General features: G+C 43.7%; 1 protein-coding gene and 1 gene segment (V, D, J or C); both read left to right on the forward strand.

Annotated features, from left to right (window-relative positions):
* The window catches only part of LOC112150476 (solute carrier family 2, facilitated glucose transporter member 1), a 5,900-nt gene extending 1,409 nt beyond the window's left edge, over window positions 1–4,491 (forward strand). Inside the window, exons 2-10 of one of the 2 annotated variants that reach the window (XM_024278839.2) lie at window positions 601–696; window positions 1,626–1,786; window positions 1,853–2,093; window positions 2,166–2,328; window positions 2,601–2,785; window positions 3,233–3,334; window positions 3,398–3,499; window positions 3,575–3,778; window positions 4,011–4,491. In XM_024278839.2, the coding sequence (XP_024134607.2) occupies window positions 601–696; window positions 1,626–1,786; window positions 1,853–2,093; window positions 2,166–2,328; window positions 2,601–2,785; window positions 3,233–3,334; window positions 3,398–3,499; window positions 3,575–3,778; window positions 4,011–4,190 (1,434 nt within the window). In that variant the 3' untranslated portion in view covers window positions 4,191–4,491. Of the gene's footprint in view, window positions 1–600; window positions 697–1,625; window positions 2,329–2,600; window positions 2,786–3,232; window positions 3,500–3,574; window positions 3,779–4,010 lie in introns of both variants that reach the window. The other variant, XM_036210085.1, reaches the window with a different exon arrangement.
* Window positions 4,492–13,133: 8,642 nt separating this feature from the next.
* LOC118598015 lies at window positions 13,134–14,001 on the forward strand. The segment is given in 2 exon segments: window positions 13,134–13,176; window positions 13,263–14,001. Coding segments are annotated over 2 exon segments (423 nt in total).
* The last annotated feature ends 2,078 nt before the right edge of the window (window positions 14,002–16,079 follow it).

Raw genomic sequence — 16,079 nt, forward strand, 5'->3', positions numbered from 1 at the left:
CATTATGCAAATAGCTTTTGCATTTTCAGGAAAACCCTTCAGCAATTAACGTAAATTACGTCACCATTTTCAGGAAAAAATCTTCAGCATCTTCAGCGACTACTTTCTGCAAAAAGTATTTACTCTAGAATTATTGCAGGTAATGCAACATTTTTAGTTACGTCAGCGTCTATTCTTAAGAAATGACTGATTAAATAATTTCCTCTGTCCTATTTAGGGACAGTGGTTCAGGGAACCCAAAGAGAGAAAATGCTAGTGTAGATTTATATCTATGGGTATGCTGCGGGCGACAGAGAACCCAAACTAAACAAGATTTATATCACATTTTAGTTAATTCTACACCAAATCTAGTGAACAAATAATGTTTAAAGCAGCTGCAGATGTTTTACAGAAGATAAACTTCACTCTCAAAAGTTTTGCGAAACTGGAAAATAAATAAATAAATACATAAATAAATGGGTGCCCACTTCATCCTGGTACAGGCCGGTCTGTGAAAAAATTATCCATCATTAAACTGGTCTGAAACACGTTTTGGGACCGCTGGTCTACCAGAACCCAAAATATGATGTTCACAAGGTTTTGATGTTGTTGTGACCACAGAGACCGACCGCCACCCTGCTGACCTCCATCCTGGCTGTGGTTCTCAGCTCCCTGCAGATTGGCTACCACACAGGAAATGTCAACGCGCCAGCCAAGGTACCAAAACCACCTGATTTTTGGGTGAAATGTTTGTCTTTTAGCTGCATTTAGCTTTAGATCAGCTAAGAGAGTTGCTCCTGTGACAGACGGGCAGACAGCTGGTTCCACCTGCAGCAGGTTTATTAGTTCAGACATGAACAAAGAACAGCTAAAAGTTCAAAGCTAAATCAGGGTCAGATAGGCAGAGGTCAGTCATGAGCATGGGATGATCCAAGAAGAGAGTAGAGATGTCAGAGTCCAGACGAGGGTCAGGGCAGGCGGCAGGCAATCAGAGAATAAATCAGGATCAGAGACAGGAGATCAGGTCCAGATAGAAACGCTCAGTAATGCAGGCAGAGTGGCACAAACAATACTTCACACTGAGTCAGGCTCGGTGCAGACCTTAAGAGTCCTGCGGGGGATTGACAAACGAGAGACAGCTGAGCGGCATCCAGGAACGCTGGGATTTCTGGGAGATGTAGTGCAGTCAGTAGTCTGGAGATGACTCCCATCGATGACTAGAGAGGGAGGCAGAGCTCTGACTCCTGACAGATCCAGTCTGATCCTTCATGAAAACCTGCCTGGAGAAGCTGACAAACATAACACCACCGTGAGGAGTCTGAATACAGTTTGACACCGCCCGAATGTCTCTGGTTCACCTCCAACTGCTCCAGTTTCTCGAGCCCGACTGACACAACACTCCAAACATTAGACGGACATGAAAACTAAGCTGAGTCTCTAAACGAAGACACTGTCTCTATTGTTTGATTGTCTCGAAAGTTTGATTGTCTTTAATATTTCAAAGTCTCTAATGTTTGATTGTCTCTAAAGTTTAAGTATCTCTACTGTTTGATTGTCTCTATTTTTGGATTATCTCTAATGTTTTTTGCCTCTAATCTTTGATCGTCTCTTTTCTTTGATTGTCTCTACTGTTTGATGACAATCAGATCATTGAGGAGTTCTTCAACCACACGTGGAGATCCAGACATAACCAGACGATGGCGGATCACAGCCTGACGCTGCTGTGGTCGCTCTCCGTCAGCATCAAGGACTTTGGCGCCTTGTTGGGCTCGCTGGGAGTCAAATATCTGGCCGATTCTTACGGCAGGTGAGAGAGGAACCCCTCAGATCTGGGACGTTGACTCTTTGTGTCTAAATGTGATTCTCCCTGCAGGCGCAACTCCATCCTAATAGTGAACTTCCTTTCTGTGGCAGCGGCTTGTTTTATGTTTGTTTCTAAAGCCTGCCAGTCCTTTGAGGTGCTAATTCTGGGACGGCTGGTCTTCGGACTGTTCTGTGGTCTGGTCATGAGCCTGAACCCCCTCTACATCCAAGAGGTGTCTCCCACCAAGCTGAGAGGAGCCTTCGCCACGCTCAACCAGGTCTCCCTGGCGGCTGGTACCCTGGTGGGAATGGTGAGGACCGTTCAGTCTGATTTGTTCCGGACTCACATCAGCCGAACGTCGTCCCTCTGTGTTCGTCTTCAGGTGGTCGGCCTTGAGACAGTTCTGGGCACCGAGGACCATTGGGCCATGATGCTGTCCCTGTCTCTGATCCCGGCTCTGACCCAGTACCTGCTCCTTCCCTTCTGCCCCGAAAGCCCCCGGTACCTGCTGATCAACCGGGGGGAGGAGCGAAGAGCCGAAACCGGTGAGGCGAGAAGAACCGCTTTGACCAAAATACCTCTGAGACATCAGTGTGTTCTCACACAAACCGACTCCAACAGTTATTCCTTCTTAGACCGTTAAGTCTGCTCTCAAAAGTGCAGTGTGAATCCAAGCACTCCTAATCCAAATGAATCTACTGGACTATCCTGGTCTGAAAAGAAAACAAGTTGTCAAGATAATCAGAAATTCACAAGACAAAGCTTTTCTTCAGTTTATCTGCTCAGTAACAGACTCCTCCCCCTTTTGACCCTGCAGCCCTGCTGAGGTTGAGGGGCAGAGAAGACGAGATGTTGGCCGAGCTGCAGGAGATGAAGGAGGAAGCCGCTCACACAACCAGCAGCATCACCATCCAGGAGTTCATCAGAAAGCGCAGCTACAAACAGCCCATCCTGATCGTTCTGACCGTCAACTTGGGAAGCCAGCTGTCTGGGTTCAATGCGGTCAGTATTCCATGAGGAGTCTCCTGAACGTTTGAAAAAAAAGGTTTTTCAAAATGTATATTTGCCGTTTTTTAATATTTTTTTTTAATTTTGTTTTTCAAAAAGTATATTTTTGAAACTCTTTTTTTAGTGTTTTTCACGCTAATGTTTTCCAATAATATTTTTAAGAACTATAAAATCAGAAAACTGTCAAACAAAAGTGACAACATATCCGTGTCCAGAATGAAGAGTTACTGGTCAGATATGATCAGTCTTAAAACTGAAATAATATCAGAGTTTTCTTAACTCAACATGCCGTATTATCATGTGATGAATCAACCTGGAGGAAGAGCGCCGCTCACATTAAAGACAATCTAAACCAAAAACATCTTCATTAAACCAACATGAGTCAGAGGAACGTTTTCAGGATCCAACAAATTCACTAAATTCCAAAAACTTTTCTTCCAGATCATCAACTATTCCACCAGGATGTTTCAGGCGTCGTTTGATGAAGCCAAATATCTGACTCTGGGAGTGGGCGTGGTCAACCTGACCTTCACCTTGGTGGCAGTAAGTCCAGCTTTCAGATGTTCTCCAGTCATGAAGTCGGTAAACGTTCTGCTTTCTCTGCAGTTCTTCTTGATGGAGAGAGCTGGACGGAGGAAGCTGCTGCTGACGGGCTTCATCTTCATCGCCGGCTGTAACCTGCTGATGACCGTGGTGGACTCCGTCCTGGTAACTCCTCCCTCCGTCTGCTTCATCTCCACGCTTCTGACAAACGCCTGAGCCTGCGTCTGCATCTGCCTGCAGCCCCTGCTCCCGCAGCTGCGCAGCCTGCAGGTGCTGCTGGTCTTCTGCGCGGTGTCTGCGTACGAGCTGGGCCCCGGCCCCATCTCCTGGTTCATCGCCGCCGAGCTCTTCGACCAGCCCGGCAGACCCGCCGCCATGGCCTTCACCAGCCTGCTGAACTGGGGGGGGAAGTTCGTCCTGGCGCTCCTCTTCCCTCCACTGCTGGTGCGTTTCTGGTTCTGTCCGTCCACCTTCTGCTGGAAACGAGATGGTAAAATGGAGATAACCAGGTTTCTGCAGCCTCTAAATCAGACTTTAGCCAGAACATTTCTGTACGGTGATCCGGGGAAGCAGCAGACTGCAGTCCAGGAGAGACCAGAACCATCTCTCCGGATGTCTTCTTCCTACGGAGCAGGTAGTTTTCCTGATGAGCGCCGTGTTTGTGTCTGCTTCACAGAAGCTCTGCGGCGCTTACGTCTTCCTGCTCTTCAGCGTGGCGGCTCTGCTCGCCTTCACCTTCACCTGGAGTCGTCTCCCCGAAACCAAAGGTCGCACGTTTGACCAAATCGCCGAGGAGTTCAGAGGAGCGGAGAGCATCTCTCTGCTCAACAGCACAGGATTCCACACCTTCACCTGAGCAGCCTTTGACCAATCACAGATCAGGACGCGATGGCGCCGCTCTGACCAGCTCATTTCAAAGCCTTCACTGTAGTCTTTTTACGAGGATGATGAAAATAAAAAAAAGAATGTTTGAGAGTTGTTGGCACCCCTCATTTACACTCTCCCACTAGCTTACAGCCCCTCACACCTCCAATCTAACATGACCGCTGCAACAAAAACGGTTTCTGTCCAGCCGTCCAGTTTAGATCCAGATTCCAGCTCAGAGACGTTCATGGATCTATTTGTGAATGCATCAGAATGGGGAGGAGCTTGTGGCCCCGCCCATGTATTAGTGTTCATTTTATTAGTCTACGCCAGGGGTGTCAAACTCAAGTCCTCGAGGGCCGACGTCCTACTGGTTTTCCAGAAATCCTGCCTCATCTGCTGCTGATTACCTGGATCAGGTGTGTTTGGCCAATAAGGAGCTTCAAAGGCAGTTTGGTTGGAAAACATGTAGGACACCGGCCCTCCAGGCCTGGAGTTCGACACCTGTGGTCTACGCCCTCCATCATCAGGAAAAATGCCACAAGAACACATTAAAACACCATTTTAATCAGGATAAAACTGGTTAAATACATTAACATAACACTGAGTTTTGGCCTTTATATGTTTATGTTAATGGAGGATCAACTCGTATAAAATGGGATTTCTGTCAAACAAGCTCTTCTACAAGCGTATTTTCTCCCTATAAAGGTTCTTTGTGGAACTCACTGAAATAAAAGCTTCAAAGGAGAAACTAAAGTGATGAAATGTCGCCCCCTGCTGGATCAAAGTGGAAGCTAAGTGTTAACATCATTATCGCTCTTCTTTTCCTCATTTTCAGCTTATTTCTCACTCCTGGTGATTTTCAGAGAAATGTATGATGAAGTTTTCATTTTTACGTCCAGTCGGGTTTTACTCTGATAAACTTTAAGGTTTAAGTTGATTTATTCTGGAATAATATTCCTGTCTTTTTATTATTCATAAATTAAAAAAAATACAGTTTTAAACATTTAAAAATTGGCATTCTGCTAGCTGTTTGGACTATTACTTCTATTTTTTAGGCTGTTTTGGGGTTTGGCTAATATTTCACCTACATGTTAGCTGTTTTGGCTAATTTAGACTTTTTAAAAGTTTTTTATCTGATACTTTCACTTCTTTTCATTTAAAAAAAATGAATTTTACAATTTTTCTTTTAATATTTTTGTAGTAAATAGCATTTGTGTCAACCCAACGTGGTTCATGACAACACAAATGGTCCTAAACAAAATGCTTTTTAACACGTGCACGATCTTAACCTGGAACGTGCACACATAAGGCCCTAGAGCGGCTGGAACACCTGACCTTTTAGCCTCGTATCAAAAAGCGCCCTGTTTTTAACATTTTTATTTATATTTATAGAATTTAATCTTGCTCGTGATATAAGAAACAAGAAAAATGTCGCTGTCAAAACCAGGAAAACATTTTAACCCAAAATACAGGAAACTGAGCTTGATGGCAGAAACAAACATTTAATAAACTAAAACAGGACAAAACCCATGGAGAAATAAAACGGGGAAAACAGATGAGCTGACAATGTGGAAGTGAAAACCAGACACTTTTCTACTCTGAGGACATGAACAGAAATGAAGCTGAAGATGATCAACATGAACCTGAAGAGACTGGAGTCAGAATATGACTGAAACTGAAACACCAACTAAAATCCTGCAGCAACAGTCTGATGATGACATTAAATCAGAATCATTTCAGAATTCTGGGGATGAAAGTTGTTGGATCTGTGTTGAAAATATTACAATTTGTCTCATGTTGATTCTGCTGCATCACAAAGTCAAAATAAAGAGTCTCAATGATGTTTTCCAGGTCTATGATAAAGAGAACTCATGTTGAGATAAAAAATGACACTTGTATCTCTTAGTACTTTATTTTGAAATTGTCTTTCATTTCCAGATTGTTAAATATGTTTTTTGTCCTTCAAACTCGGAGCCCCTGGGCCTCAAACATCCTGTGCACGTCCCTGCTGAAGAGGAGCAGCTCTACTGAGAGGCTTCCAGAACTTCTCCAGAACTTTCTTCTGTCTCTCCTGGTTCTCTGCAGCATTTCTGCTGAAACCCAAAGACTGGATCCACTTTCTGGATCAGATGTTCCTGCATCCCCCTCATTCCAGCAAACAGGGAGTCAGCAGAGCCTGTGGGCTCCTTCAGCTGCTCCTGCTTTTCCTTCTGGGACCAAAGCTCAGAGTTCCAGAAGCAGAAACCTTTTCTCCACCTTTCCAAACGGTTCAGCTCTTCTTCCTCCCAAACAAACCCACGAACGGAGCCGTTTGGAGACCGAGTCCCAGAACCAGAGAAATCCAGACAAAGTCTTCTGGACGAGTCTGAAGAATTTCTCCCGCGCTGGATTCCCGCTCAGATCAGCGCGAGTCCGCTCGTTCCTCTTCGGCCAAACTCGGCTTTCCTCGTTCGCGTCCGTCGCTGTTCGCCGCTCGCGCGCATCATGCACGCGCATGACGTTTCACGCGCGCTGCTTTGATGAGGCCGATCCCGCGCAGTCACTGCAGTAACCATGGCAACAGCAGAACCTCACGCCAAACAAAACACCTGTCACCTGTCAAGCAATGGATGACGTAGACACGTTCCCTGTCACGTGACTGCCGTTGCCTCTAAAACACCCGAGGAAACGTCATTTGACGTCATAATCTGTGAGTGACGTAATAGAAACCATGATATATAACTCCTGACCGAGCCAGAGCAGCTTCAGTTGAAGGAGACACTCGAAGAGACGACTCGGTCCAAACGGATGAGTTCTCAGAGCGACCTCAAACTAGTGGAAAGATCCGCAAACCTGAAGGAAGAACATCGATTTGTGCTGGATTCAAAGTGTGATCAAGACATGGAGAAGACAGCCGCCCAAAAACTCCTGAGCACAATCTCCTGTGAGCTGCAGACTCTACAGCAGCAGACTGCAGCTCTGAAGAGAGAGTATAAGGAGGTGAAAACAACAACTCTGAAAGTGGATCAAATGAGACAAAACTATCCTAAGATAGTGAAAGAAATCTACCGTTTAAAAGAACTCAAGCAGGACTTAGAAACGGAGATCTCAGCCCTCCAAAGCAGATCAGGAAAGGCTGACGGGATGAAGATCCTGTACAAAGAACAAATGTCCCAGCTGAATCTACTGACCAAAGAAGCAGAGAGCCTTCTGCAAACAAGGAACGCTTTAAAAGATTCACTTCAGCATCTCAAAGGTCTGAAATCTGAATCGGACCAGATCCAAGCAGAAAAACAGAGAATTGAGGAAAGAAATTCCAACCTTTCCATGGAAGTCACCAGTCTGCAGGAGCAAATCAAGGACTTTGGTGACCTCCAGAAGAAACTTTGTTCTGTGAAAGAGGAAACTTCAGTAACAGACGAAGACACCGCCTTCTATGAGAAGAAAATCCATGATTTAAAGTCTGAGCTCTATGACTTATACCAGCAAAATGAAGTTCTGGAGCAGGAGACTCAAACACTGAAAAACAAACAGAAAAGAAACAAGGAAATTAGGAAACAGTACGACAACATGTTGAGGGAGAAGGCCCACGATGAGAAGCTCCAGAAAATCTTTAAAGCTCAGATCTCAGATCTGAGAGTCCAGAAAGACGATACGATACAGCTTCTCAATCAGTACGAACAAGAGAAGATAGAGGGAGCTCTACTGAAAGATCAAACCAGGAAGCTCCAAGAAACAAAGACGGCTTTGATTGAATCACTTCAAAATCAGAGAAATCTCAAAAGTGACTTCAGCAACATCAAAGCAGAAAACCAGAAGTCCAAGAAAATCAAGGCAGATCTCTCCCTGGAAGTGAAACAGCTGCAGGAGGAAATCCAAGGCCTCAATGACCTCCAGGAGAAACGTTGCACTAAGAAAGAGGAAAGCTTGAGAGCAGAAGAAGACCCCAAAACCAATGCAGATCTCCCCCTGGAAGTGACACAACTGCAGGAGGAAACCAGCAGCGGCTTTGACGAAGTGCAGGATGAACCGTGTCCTCCAAAGAAAGGACCGATCATTCTGCCTTCACCGTCTGAAAAGGTCAACCGTCAGAAACCAGCTTGGCTGAAGGTATCTCAGAAGGTCCAGGACACTCGCAGAGATCAGCTGGACCAAGAAGAAGACGACCTTTTCTCTTTCTGTTCTCCAACAAAGAAGAACCTCAACAGACGTTCCAGACTCACTAAGATTGAACCCAAGAAAGAAACAGGGACCAATGGAGGTATCGGGACTTCTGAAAATTCCACTTCTTTGTCAAAGGAAAAAGAGGACACCCGGGTCGAACATGAGGACAATTCAGACGACGAAATAAAGTCGGAACCAAAAGAAAGAAAGGAATCCTCTGAAAGTTCCGACGCTATTGCAGACTCGTCTCATTCTTCTTTTGTAAATGATTACGGGAACGACAGCTTTGATGAATACACGGACGGTTCAGACGACGAAATAAAGTCTGGACCAACAGAAAGAACGGAATCCTCCAAAAGTCCTAACAATTCTGCAGACTCGTGTTTTTCTTTCTCTGAAGTGAACGAGTACAATAGCTTTGATGAAGACACGGACAATGAAGAACATTCTGAACCCAATGGAAGAACATTGTCCCATGAAAAGGTTCTTGAAGATCCAGCTTGTTCTTCCTCTGAGAAAGTAGAGGAGAACTTAGCTTGCAACGACTTTCAAGAGACCTTAGACAATGCTGAGCCTGAACCGAGGAATGAAACAGCATCCATGGAAGATCCCAAGATTCTTCCAAATGCTTTTCATTCTTTGCCTGAGAAGCAGGAGGTCCTCAGTTTAAAAGAGGACCTTCAGGTCACTTCTGATGAGAAAGAAGAGACCAAACCTAAAGAGGAAGAAGTATCCATCAAAGATACCAACATCTTTAAAGACCCGGTGAACTTTCTGGTTCCAAAGAGAAGAGCTGGCTGTCTTCCTCCAATATGCAACACGACCACCAAAAAGTCCAAACCAAAGAAAGCAAAAGGAGCCAAAAAAAAGAGCAAGGAAGAATGCTGAGATTGGACGCCAAGCAAGAATACTGAAAAAACAAAAACGGATACAAGACACATGGACAAGGAACTGCAAAGTGATGATTAAACCAAATGGAACACCAGAACAAGCCAAAAAAGTAAATCTAAGGGAAATGTCTGACCTGGATCAATACAAGTAAGGTAACATGCAATTATTTACCTTTTCTTGTGTTCTTAGTACAGTTTCAGCTTCATTCAATAAATACAAATCAAATAGTGGATCACAATAACCTTAAGTCATTTACACCTCAAGAATATAAGCAACATGACCAAGAATACGACATTGACCCTGATAAATACCTATGAAATAGCATACAAATATTTTATTCATTTTTTATTTATTATATATTTATTTTTGTGGATGATACAAATTCATATTGTTTAGGTCAAGATGTTTTTCAATTAATTGTAGAAATGTAAAGGGAGTTAACTAATTTAAAATTTGGTTTGAGAATAACAAGTTATTTTTAAATGAAATGAAAACAAAATTGATGGTTTTTAAAAATCTTAAATTAGTTAATACCCTAAAAAATTTAGGTTACTGATAAAATGTAAAAGAATTAGTCAATACCAGTGAAACTCAATTTTCAGTAAATATGTATGTATGCAGCTGTAAAATATGTATATATAATATGCATTCATTGTTTATATGAATATGTATTTTGTTACAATTTAGTTTTTTATGCTCGTGCCATAATAGCCAACTTGATGTTAACTTCTGTTTCTGTGTAAGTGGTATTTTTCTGGATGGCTCTGATAAGCATGATGCTTCAGCCCATTCCTTTTTGGTTGGTGTAGTTTATTATTTAAAGTTTATGAAATGTTGAATGTATGCAACCAACCAAATCAAACTTCAAATCTTCTCAGAAACTCCAGATTCTTTGAGACAGAGGTTTTTTTTAAAATGTGTATTTGATGTACAAATGTGAAGCTTCATTATTTGGGGTGACCGTGGTGCAGCGGTAGGGCGGTCGACTCCTGATCGGAAGCGAGCGGGTTTGATTCCCACCTTGCCCGCCCATGTGTCGAAGTGTCCTTGGGCAAGACACTGAACCCCGAATTGCCTCTGGTGGGAGGTTGACGCCAGTGTTTGACAGTGGAGCCACCACCAGTGTGTGAATGTGTGAATGTGTGAATGTGTGAATGTGTGAATGGGTGAATGGGTCTGTGACTGTGAAGCGCTTTGGGCCCTCGAAGGAGGGTAGAAAGCGCTTTACAAGTATACGCCATTTACCATTTTGATATTCATAGTTATATTTAAACAAGTCTGACCCTGGAGAATCCACCGGGTCAGAGAGTTGGGTTGTAATAGAAAACAATGACCAGTAGAACATATTTAAATTCAAATAAAGGTCATTCATGAGCCACATCTGAATTCTTCCCCTACCCTTTCGCCCTACCCCTTCAGTTGGAGGGGTGGGGAGAAGCCGGAGGGGTAGGGGAAGGAAACGGTTTTGGCGGGGGTAATGCAACCACAAGGGGGCACCATTCGGTGCCTTCGTGTGCCGGTCCCAAGTCCGGGTAAATGCAGAGGGCCTTATCATGAATGGTATCTGACATCAAATCAAAAAGAGGTCAAAAGCGCCGACCCACCAACAGAACTTTCATACCGGATCAGAGGCGGTTCTGATGAACCCTTTAACACCAGAGCTTTGGCTCCGGTGTTAAAGGGTTCCTGCCTATTTACGGTGTGATCATAGACTGTATATATCAATGGACTCAGCAGCCCCTCCCCCCTCATGTTCCAAATAAGAACACGAGGGGGGAGGGGCTTCAAAAAGGCCAAAGTCCCATAGCCTTCCATTGAGACATAGACAGATATTTCTCCGTCATTTCATTTGTCAGAATAACCATTCTTGCTCTGAGACCTTCTTCTTAACATCTTCTTTCTAATCCTAATTTATTCAAGATATTTTTTCTTTATCACACTTTACTTAAGGTATAAACAGACCAATCAGATGCCTCAGTAAAAGCATGTGGTGCCCGCTGGCCCCTCCTCCATTGTTTGATTGACAGATTGTCCTGAGCCGCTTTCAGTAGAAGGGGTGTGGACTTCAAACAAGCTCACTCCTGATTGGTGACAGTAGTTCCTCTAAAAACGTGACTCGGACCGACTCGGACCAATCACAGTCAACGGGTTATAAACTGGTGGCAAACGATCAGGAAGTGACGGAGAAGACTCGTTTTCTATGATGTGATATGTCCAGTTAAATAATATATGTCAATGTGATGGACGGGTCCGCCGCCACCGGCGTCTACGGTTGGGTGTGACCATCAGGACTTTGTGCTGAATCTGGGAATGCTCACTGGAGTAACTGGTGTTTTTAGGTGTCTGTGTCTTTTAGCGTATCGGTATTTTAATCACCTTTTGTATGAACAGAGTTTGTATAATCTGTTAAATGACCCGTCTCAGCTTCCTATGTCGGAGAGTTTGTTTGGATTTTTCTGCTGGTTTTACTCGGCAGCGATAAAAGGGTAAACCATAACGCCACACGTACGTGGATCTGTCTGCAAGTGGAGGCATCAGAATGGGGCGGAGCAAGGAGACTTTGGCCCGCCCATTTCTCTTGCTGCGTCTCAAAAGATCTTTTCAAACTGCATTTAGTCTTCTGCTCCAGAATTATGAATGATTTGTGAATAAATACTCAGACTCTCAGTTTTAATCTTCAATTATTTTGTACGTCCTCCATTCTGAAAAACTGCTCCAAGAATGTGTTAAAAACATGATTTTCACTGGAGCGGGTCTTTAGCAGATCCTGATTTGGCTCCATACAAACGATCCTCAGAGGACGTGATGACCACAGACACGTGGATGTTGGCGTTGGCTGCAGGCGTGGTGATGCGTTGGTAGTTCAAGATGGCAGAAATGCTCATATCTGTCTCCTGTTTCAGTTCACACATTAGAAACGCCTGGAAGACAGCAAGTCCACGGCCTCCAACCTGCTGGAGATGGGTCTGTCATCTGAGCCGAACCGCACTCTGCTGCTGAAGAAGACCAAACTTGGTTTAGAGAGCACCAGAACGGTCCGGTTCCTTCATCTGTTACCATGCAGCATCATTACCTGCAGGTCTGCTCTGTGCCAGCAGAGAGCAGCGTAGTCTTGAAGTCTGAACTGTTCTCTGTGTTCCTCCTGCAGAAAGATCCAGCATCATCACCAAACCTACATCCTCAACCGGGAGTCCTTCCTACAACAGTCCTTACCTTACAGGTTCTCCTTAACCTCATGAACCGACCCAAACTCCGGAACATCCAGAAACAACCAAACATTCCATTGTCTTCATCACTGACATTCCCCAACATTATTAGAACATTCTACCACACTGTATGGTCACATGTCTTTGCTACAGTCAAAGTCTTTCCACACATTGGACTGTATTGATGGTTGATCAGTTTTAGCTGCATCACATGTGTGTTGTTCACTGTTATGGTCGTTTTTACCTTATAGTAAAATAAACCGACTGAGTCTCCATCCAGATGAGATTTTACAGTTTTGATAACAATCAATCCATTATTGACAAAATCTACGAATTTCATTTTGAAATGATTCTATAATAGTGAATTTAATGTGAACTTTCAACAAATTATACAAGTTACAAATGAGCACAAGATAACATGGGGTCATTAATAACATTATAATAAAATGACCCGGAGGGCCGGATCCGGCCCCCGGGCCTCGACTTTGACACATGTGGTTTAAGTCATCAATGTTTTGGGCCCCTGAACCTGAATAATTGCCCCCTTGTTCCGTCTGTAACGCATTACTAATAGACCACGACAGCTGCCTGCAGGGGGCGCTCACAGGCTGTTTCTACTCCTGTCAGAAAGAGACACGCCCACATGCAGCTCCTCATAAAGGAGGGGAGGCGTTTCCGCCCCAAAGAACATCATGAACGTCTTCGCCTCAGCTCTGATTTTACTGTGGACTTCAGGTAAAAGAAAACCTGATTTTATTTCATTAAATTTAGGTTTAATTTGAAATAAAATAACACTAAAGGTCGTGACCTTCAAACCTCAGGTCCCATCGATGCCAGAGAAGTGGAGCAGCCTTCCCAGCTGTGGAGACGCCAGGGAGAAAATGCGAAAATCGACTGCAACCACACTAAAGGTGCTGGCTACTACCAGATGTACTGGTTCAGACAGCTGCCCGGGGAGAGCATGGCGCTCGTCGTGTTCACTGTGGCGGGGAACGACAAACACGACTTTGGAGAGTTCAGCACGAAGAAGTTCTCAGCCTCGAAGCCGGACGCTCTCAGTGGAAGCTTGACGGTGCTGAAGGTGGAGCCGGCGGACCAGGGGGTGTACTTCTGTGCTGTCGGCGCACAGTGCTGCAGAAGAGCTCGCCGCTTCAACAAAAACCTGAGCCGACGGTTAAACCCAACAATCGCAAATCAATGAGGCTGCTGCATCCTGCAGCTGTGACCACATCAAACCCACAGGATCATTTATGGAACGTTCGGGTTAAAGATTCTGGTTTGATCTGAATAAAACGATCAACAGATTTACAGAAAACAACAAAAACAAACTATCCAGTGATGAAAACACTCACTGAAGCTGTTAAGGACAAAAACTGTGTAAGAGCTGCAAATATTACGTCAACAAATTATACAATAATAACTTGTTACGGTGATTAAATTCTAACAAAATAACAATTTTGTTTGTTTTAAAAAGTAAACAAACACAAAAATCAGCTTTAAGACTTTCATTAAAAAGAAAAAAAAAATTATGAAATTCCTGAAAATTTAAACTAAAGGAGCTCCTGTCAAAGTGAAACCTTCAGACAGAGTTGTTCACAAAGTCATACTTGTTCATAACTCTACAAAAAAAGAAGCTATTTTTGGTTTTATGATCAACGTGTCTGTTGTAACTTTATTTCATTATTTTTAAATTATTAATAAAGAAACCTGAACTTTTCTTTGTTAATCTTTGGCACAAATGAGTTTTTAATCTCTTTTCTCCAGCAGGGGGAGCCAGATCTCAACAAATACAAAGGTTAACTTCCTGACTGAGAACGCATCTTCCTGAGTGGTGCTCTCTGACTCCGCCCCTCAGGATGCGTTTTCATCACCCGTGGAACCAACAGAATCTCAAACCAGTTGAAGCTGTGAAGCTTCAAACTCAAACGTCTCCATCATGACGTTCTTCTTCTTCTCCTTCTATTTGCTTCATTTGTGCAGCAGTTACGGTGAGGAGACGCGACGTCTGAGAGGAAGAGGGGCGGACATGTTCCTGCATTAATGGTGATTTCTTCTCCTCCACAGGAACCGCAGATACAAAGACTGTCCACCAGACTCCACCTTTCATCATCAAGAGAACCGGAGAATCCCTGAACGATGAGATCGAATGTTCACACAGAATAGAGAATTATGAAGTCATCCTGTGGTACAAAACGGACCAGAACGGATCTCTGAGATTCCTGGGAATTCTGAACCTCGCATTCCCATATCCTGAAGAGGAATTAAAAGCAAAGATCAGCTTTAAAGGACACGGCAGCAAACAGTCAAACCTCAGCGTCTCTGACCTTCAGGTCAGCGATGCCGGAGTATACTACTGCGCCGCCAGGCGACACAGTGCTGCAGATCCCATGCAGTCAATGCAAAAACCTCCCTTCATCTTTGCTGACTCAGCCCGCCGACACCTGCAGACGCCGCCGTCTGCCCCAACACCTGAGAGCTTTTATCAGCCGACTGGATCTCCACTGACACGCAAACCAAAGATCTTATCTGGAACGTTCCAGAAGCTCTCAGTAGCTCTGCAGACATGAAACGAAGACCCGAAGAATCTCAACATATTCCTGTTTAGTTATTAGGAAAACTGGGAACACGTTGAGGTTTTTGAGGTAGAATCTAATGGAGATGAGATAGAGATTCTCTATTAGAGATTAGTCTGTAAGATTTCAAGATTTTTACTTCAACATTGATTACTAACAACGTGAAGTAAGTAATTGGTTCTTCCTGAACCTCGTTATGTCCTGAGAGACCAGAATGTTGATCAGAATTCTTCATTCTTACAAACTCAAAAACTCACCAAAATTCATGTGAACCTAATGAGGTAACGACCCCCACCCTGAAGAAATGATGACATCACAGCTGGAGAAACCAAAATCTTTTGTGAACCTAAAAAAATTCTTAAATTCACTAACAAAACCAAAAGAAATATGTCAAAGGAAGCTTTAAAATGATTATGGGATGGCCATAGGAACTACGGCATGGCAGCTGTTTTATCACAAAGTTTGAAATTAGAGCTCTCGTTAAGATCGAATGATCTTAACAAAAACTCACACTCGCCAGGAGATGAAGTCTACAAGCACAACCAAAGTTTTGCTGACCTTTGACCTCTGGGAAAAGCTGCTTTCTTGAATTTTTCTATAACATCTCCGTCCCAACTCCTCCTCGAGCATCCTGGGAAAAAATGTTGGAAGAAGAAGCTGTAGATATTTAACAATGGTTGCACATTTTTTGCACATCTTTTAGCCTATAATGTAAAAACGTAAAACATGAATCGTTGACTCACTCTGGATGAAGCAAAATGACGATACAATATGAACCTATTAGGAAAGTGGGCGTGGTTAACTACGTTCTCTGTTTTTTTAAGGAAATCCAAAAATTTTCTTTTGCTGCTTCTTCTAAACATGTCAGACTTGTTCGTCTCTCTCAGGCGACCAAAAAATAAAATGGTTGCTATGGAGATAAAACCAACAACGATAGAGAGTAAGACGCATGTAGCAGTCACTCAGCCAGCGGGGGCGGGTCAAAGGCGGGCAGCAAAGACGGGGGTGAATAGTGCCTGCAAGGCAAGTTTGTTTGCGTAGCACATTTTATGCACAAAGACGATT

Source organism: Oryzias melastigma, linkage group LG22, assembly GCF_002922805.2.
Source record: "Oryzias melastigma strain HK-1 linkage group LG22, ASM292280v2, whole genome shotgun sequence".
NCBI classification, from domain to species: Eukaryota; Metazoa; Chordata; class Actinopteri; order Beloniformes; family Adrianichthyidae; genus Oryzias; species Oryzias melastigma.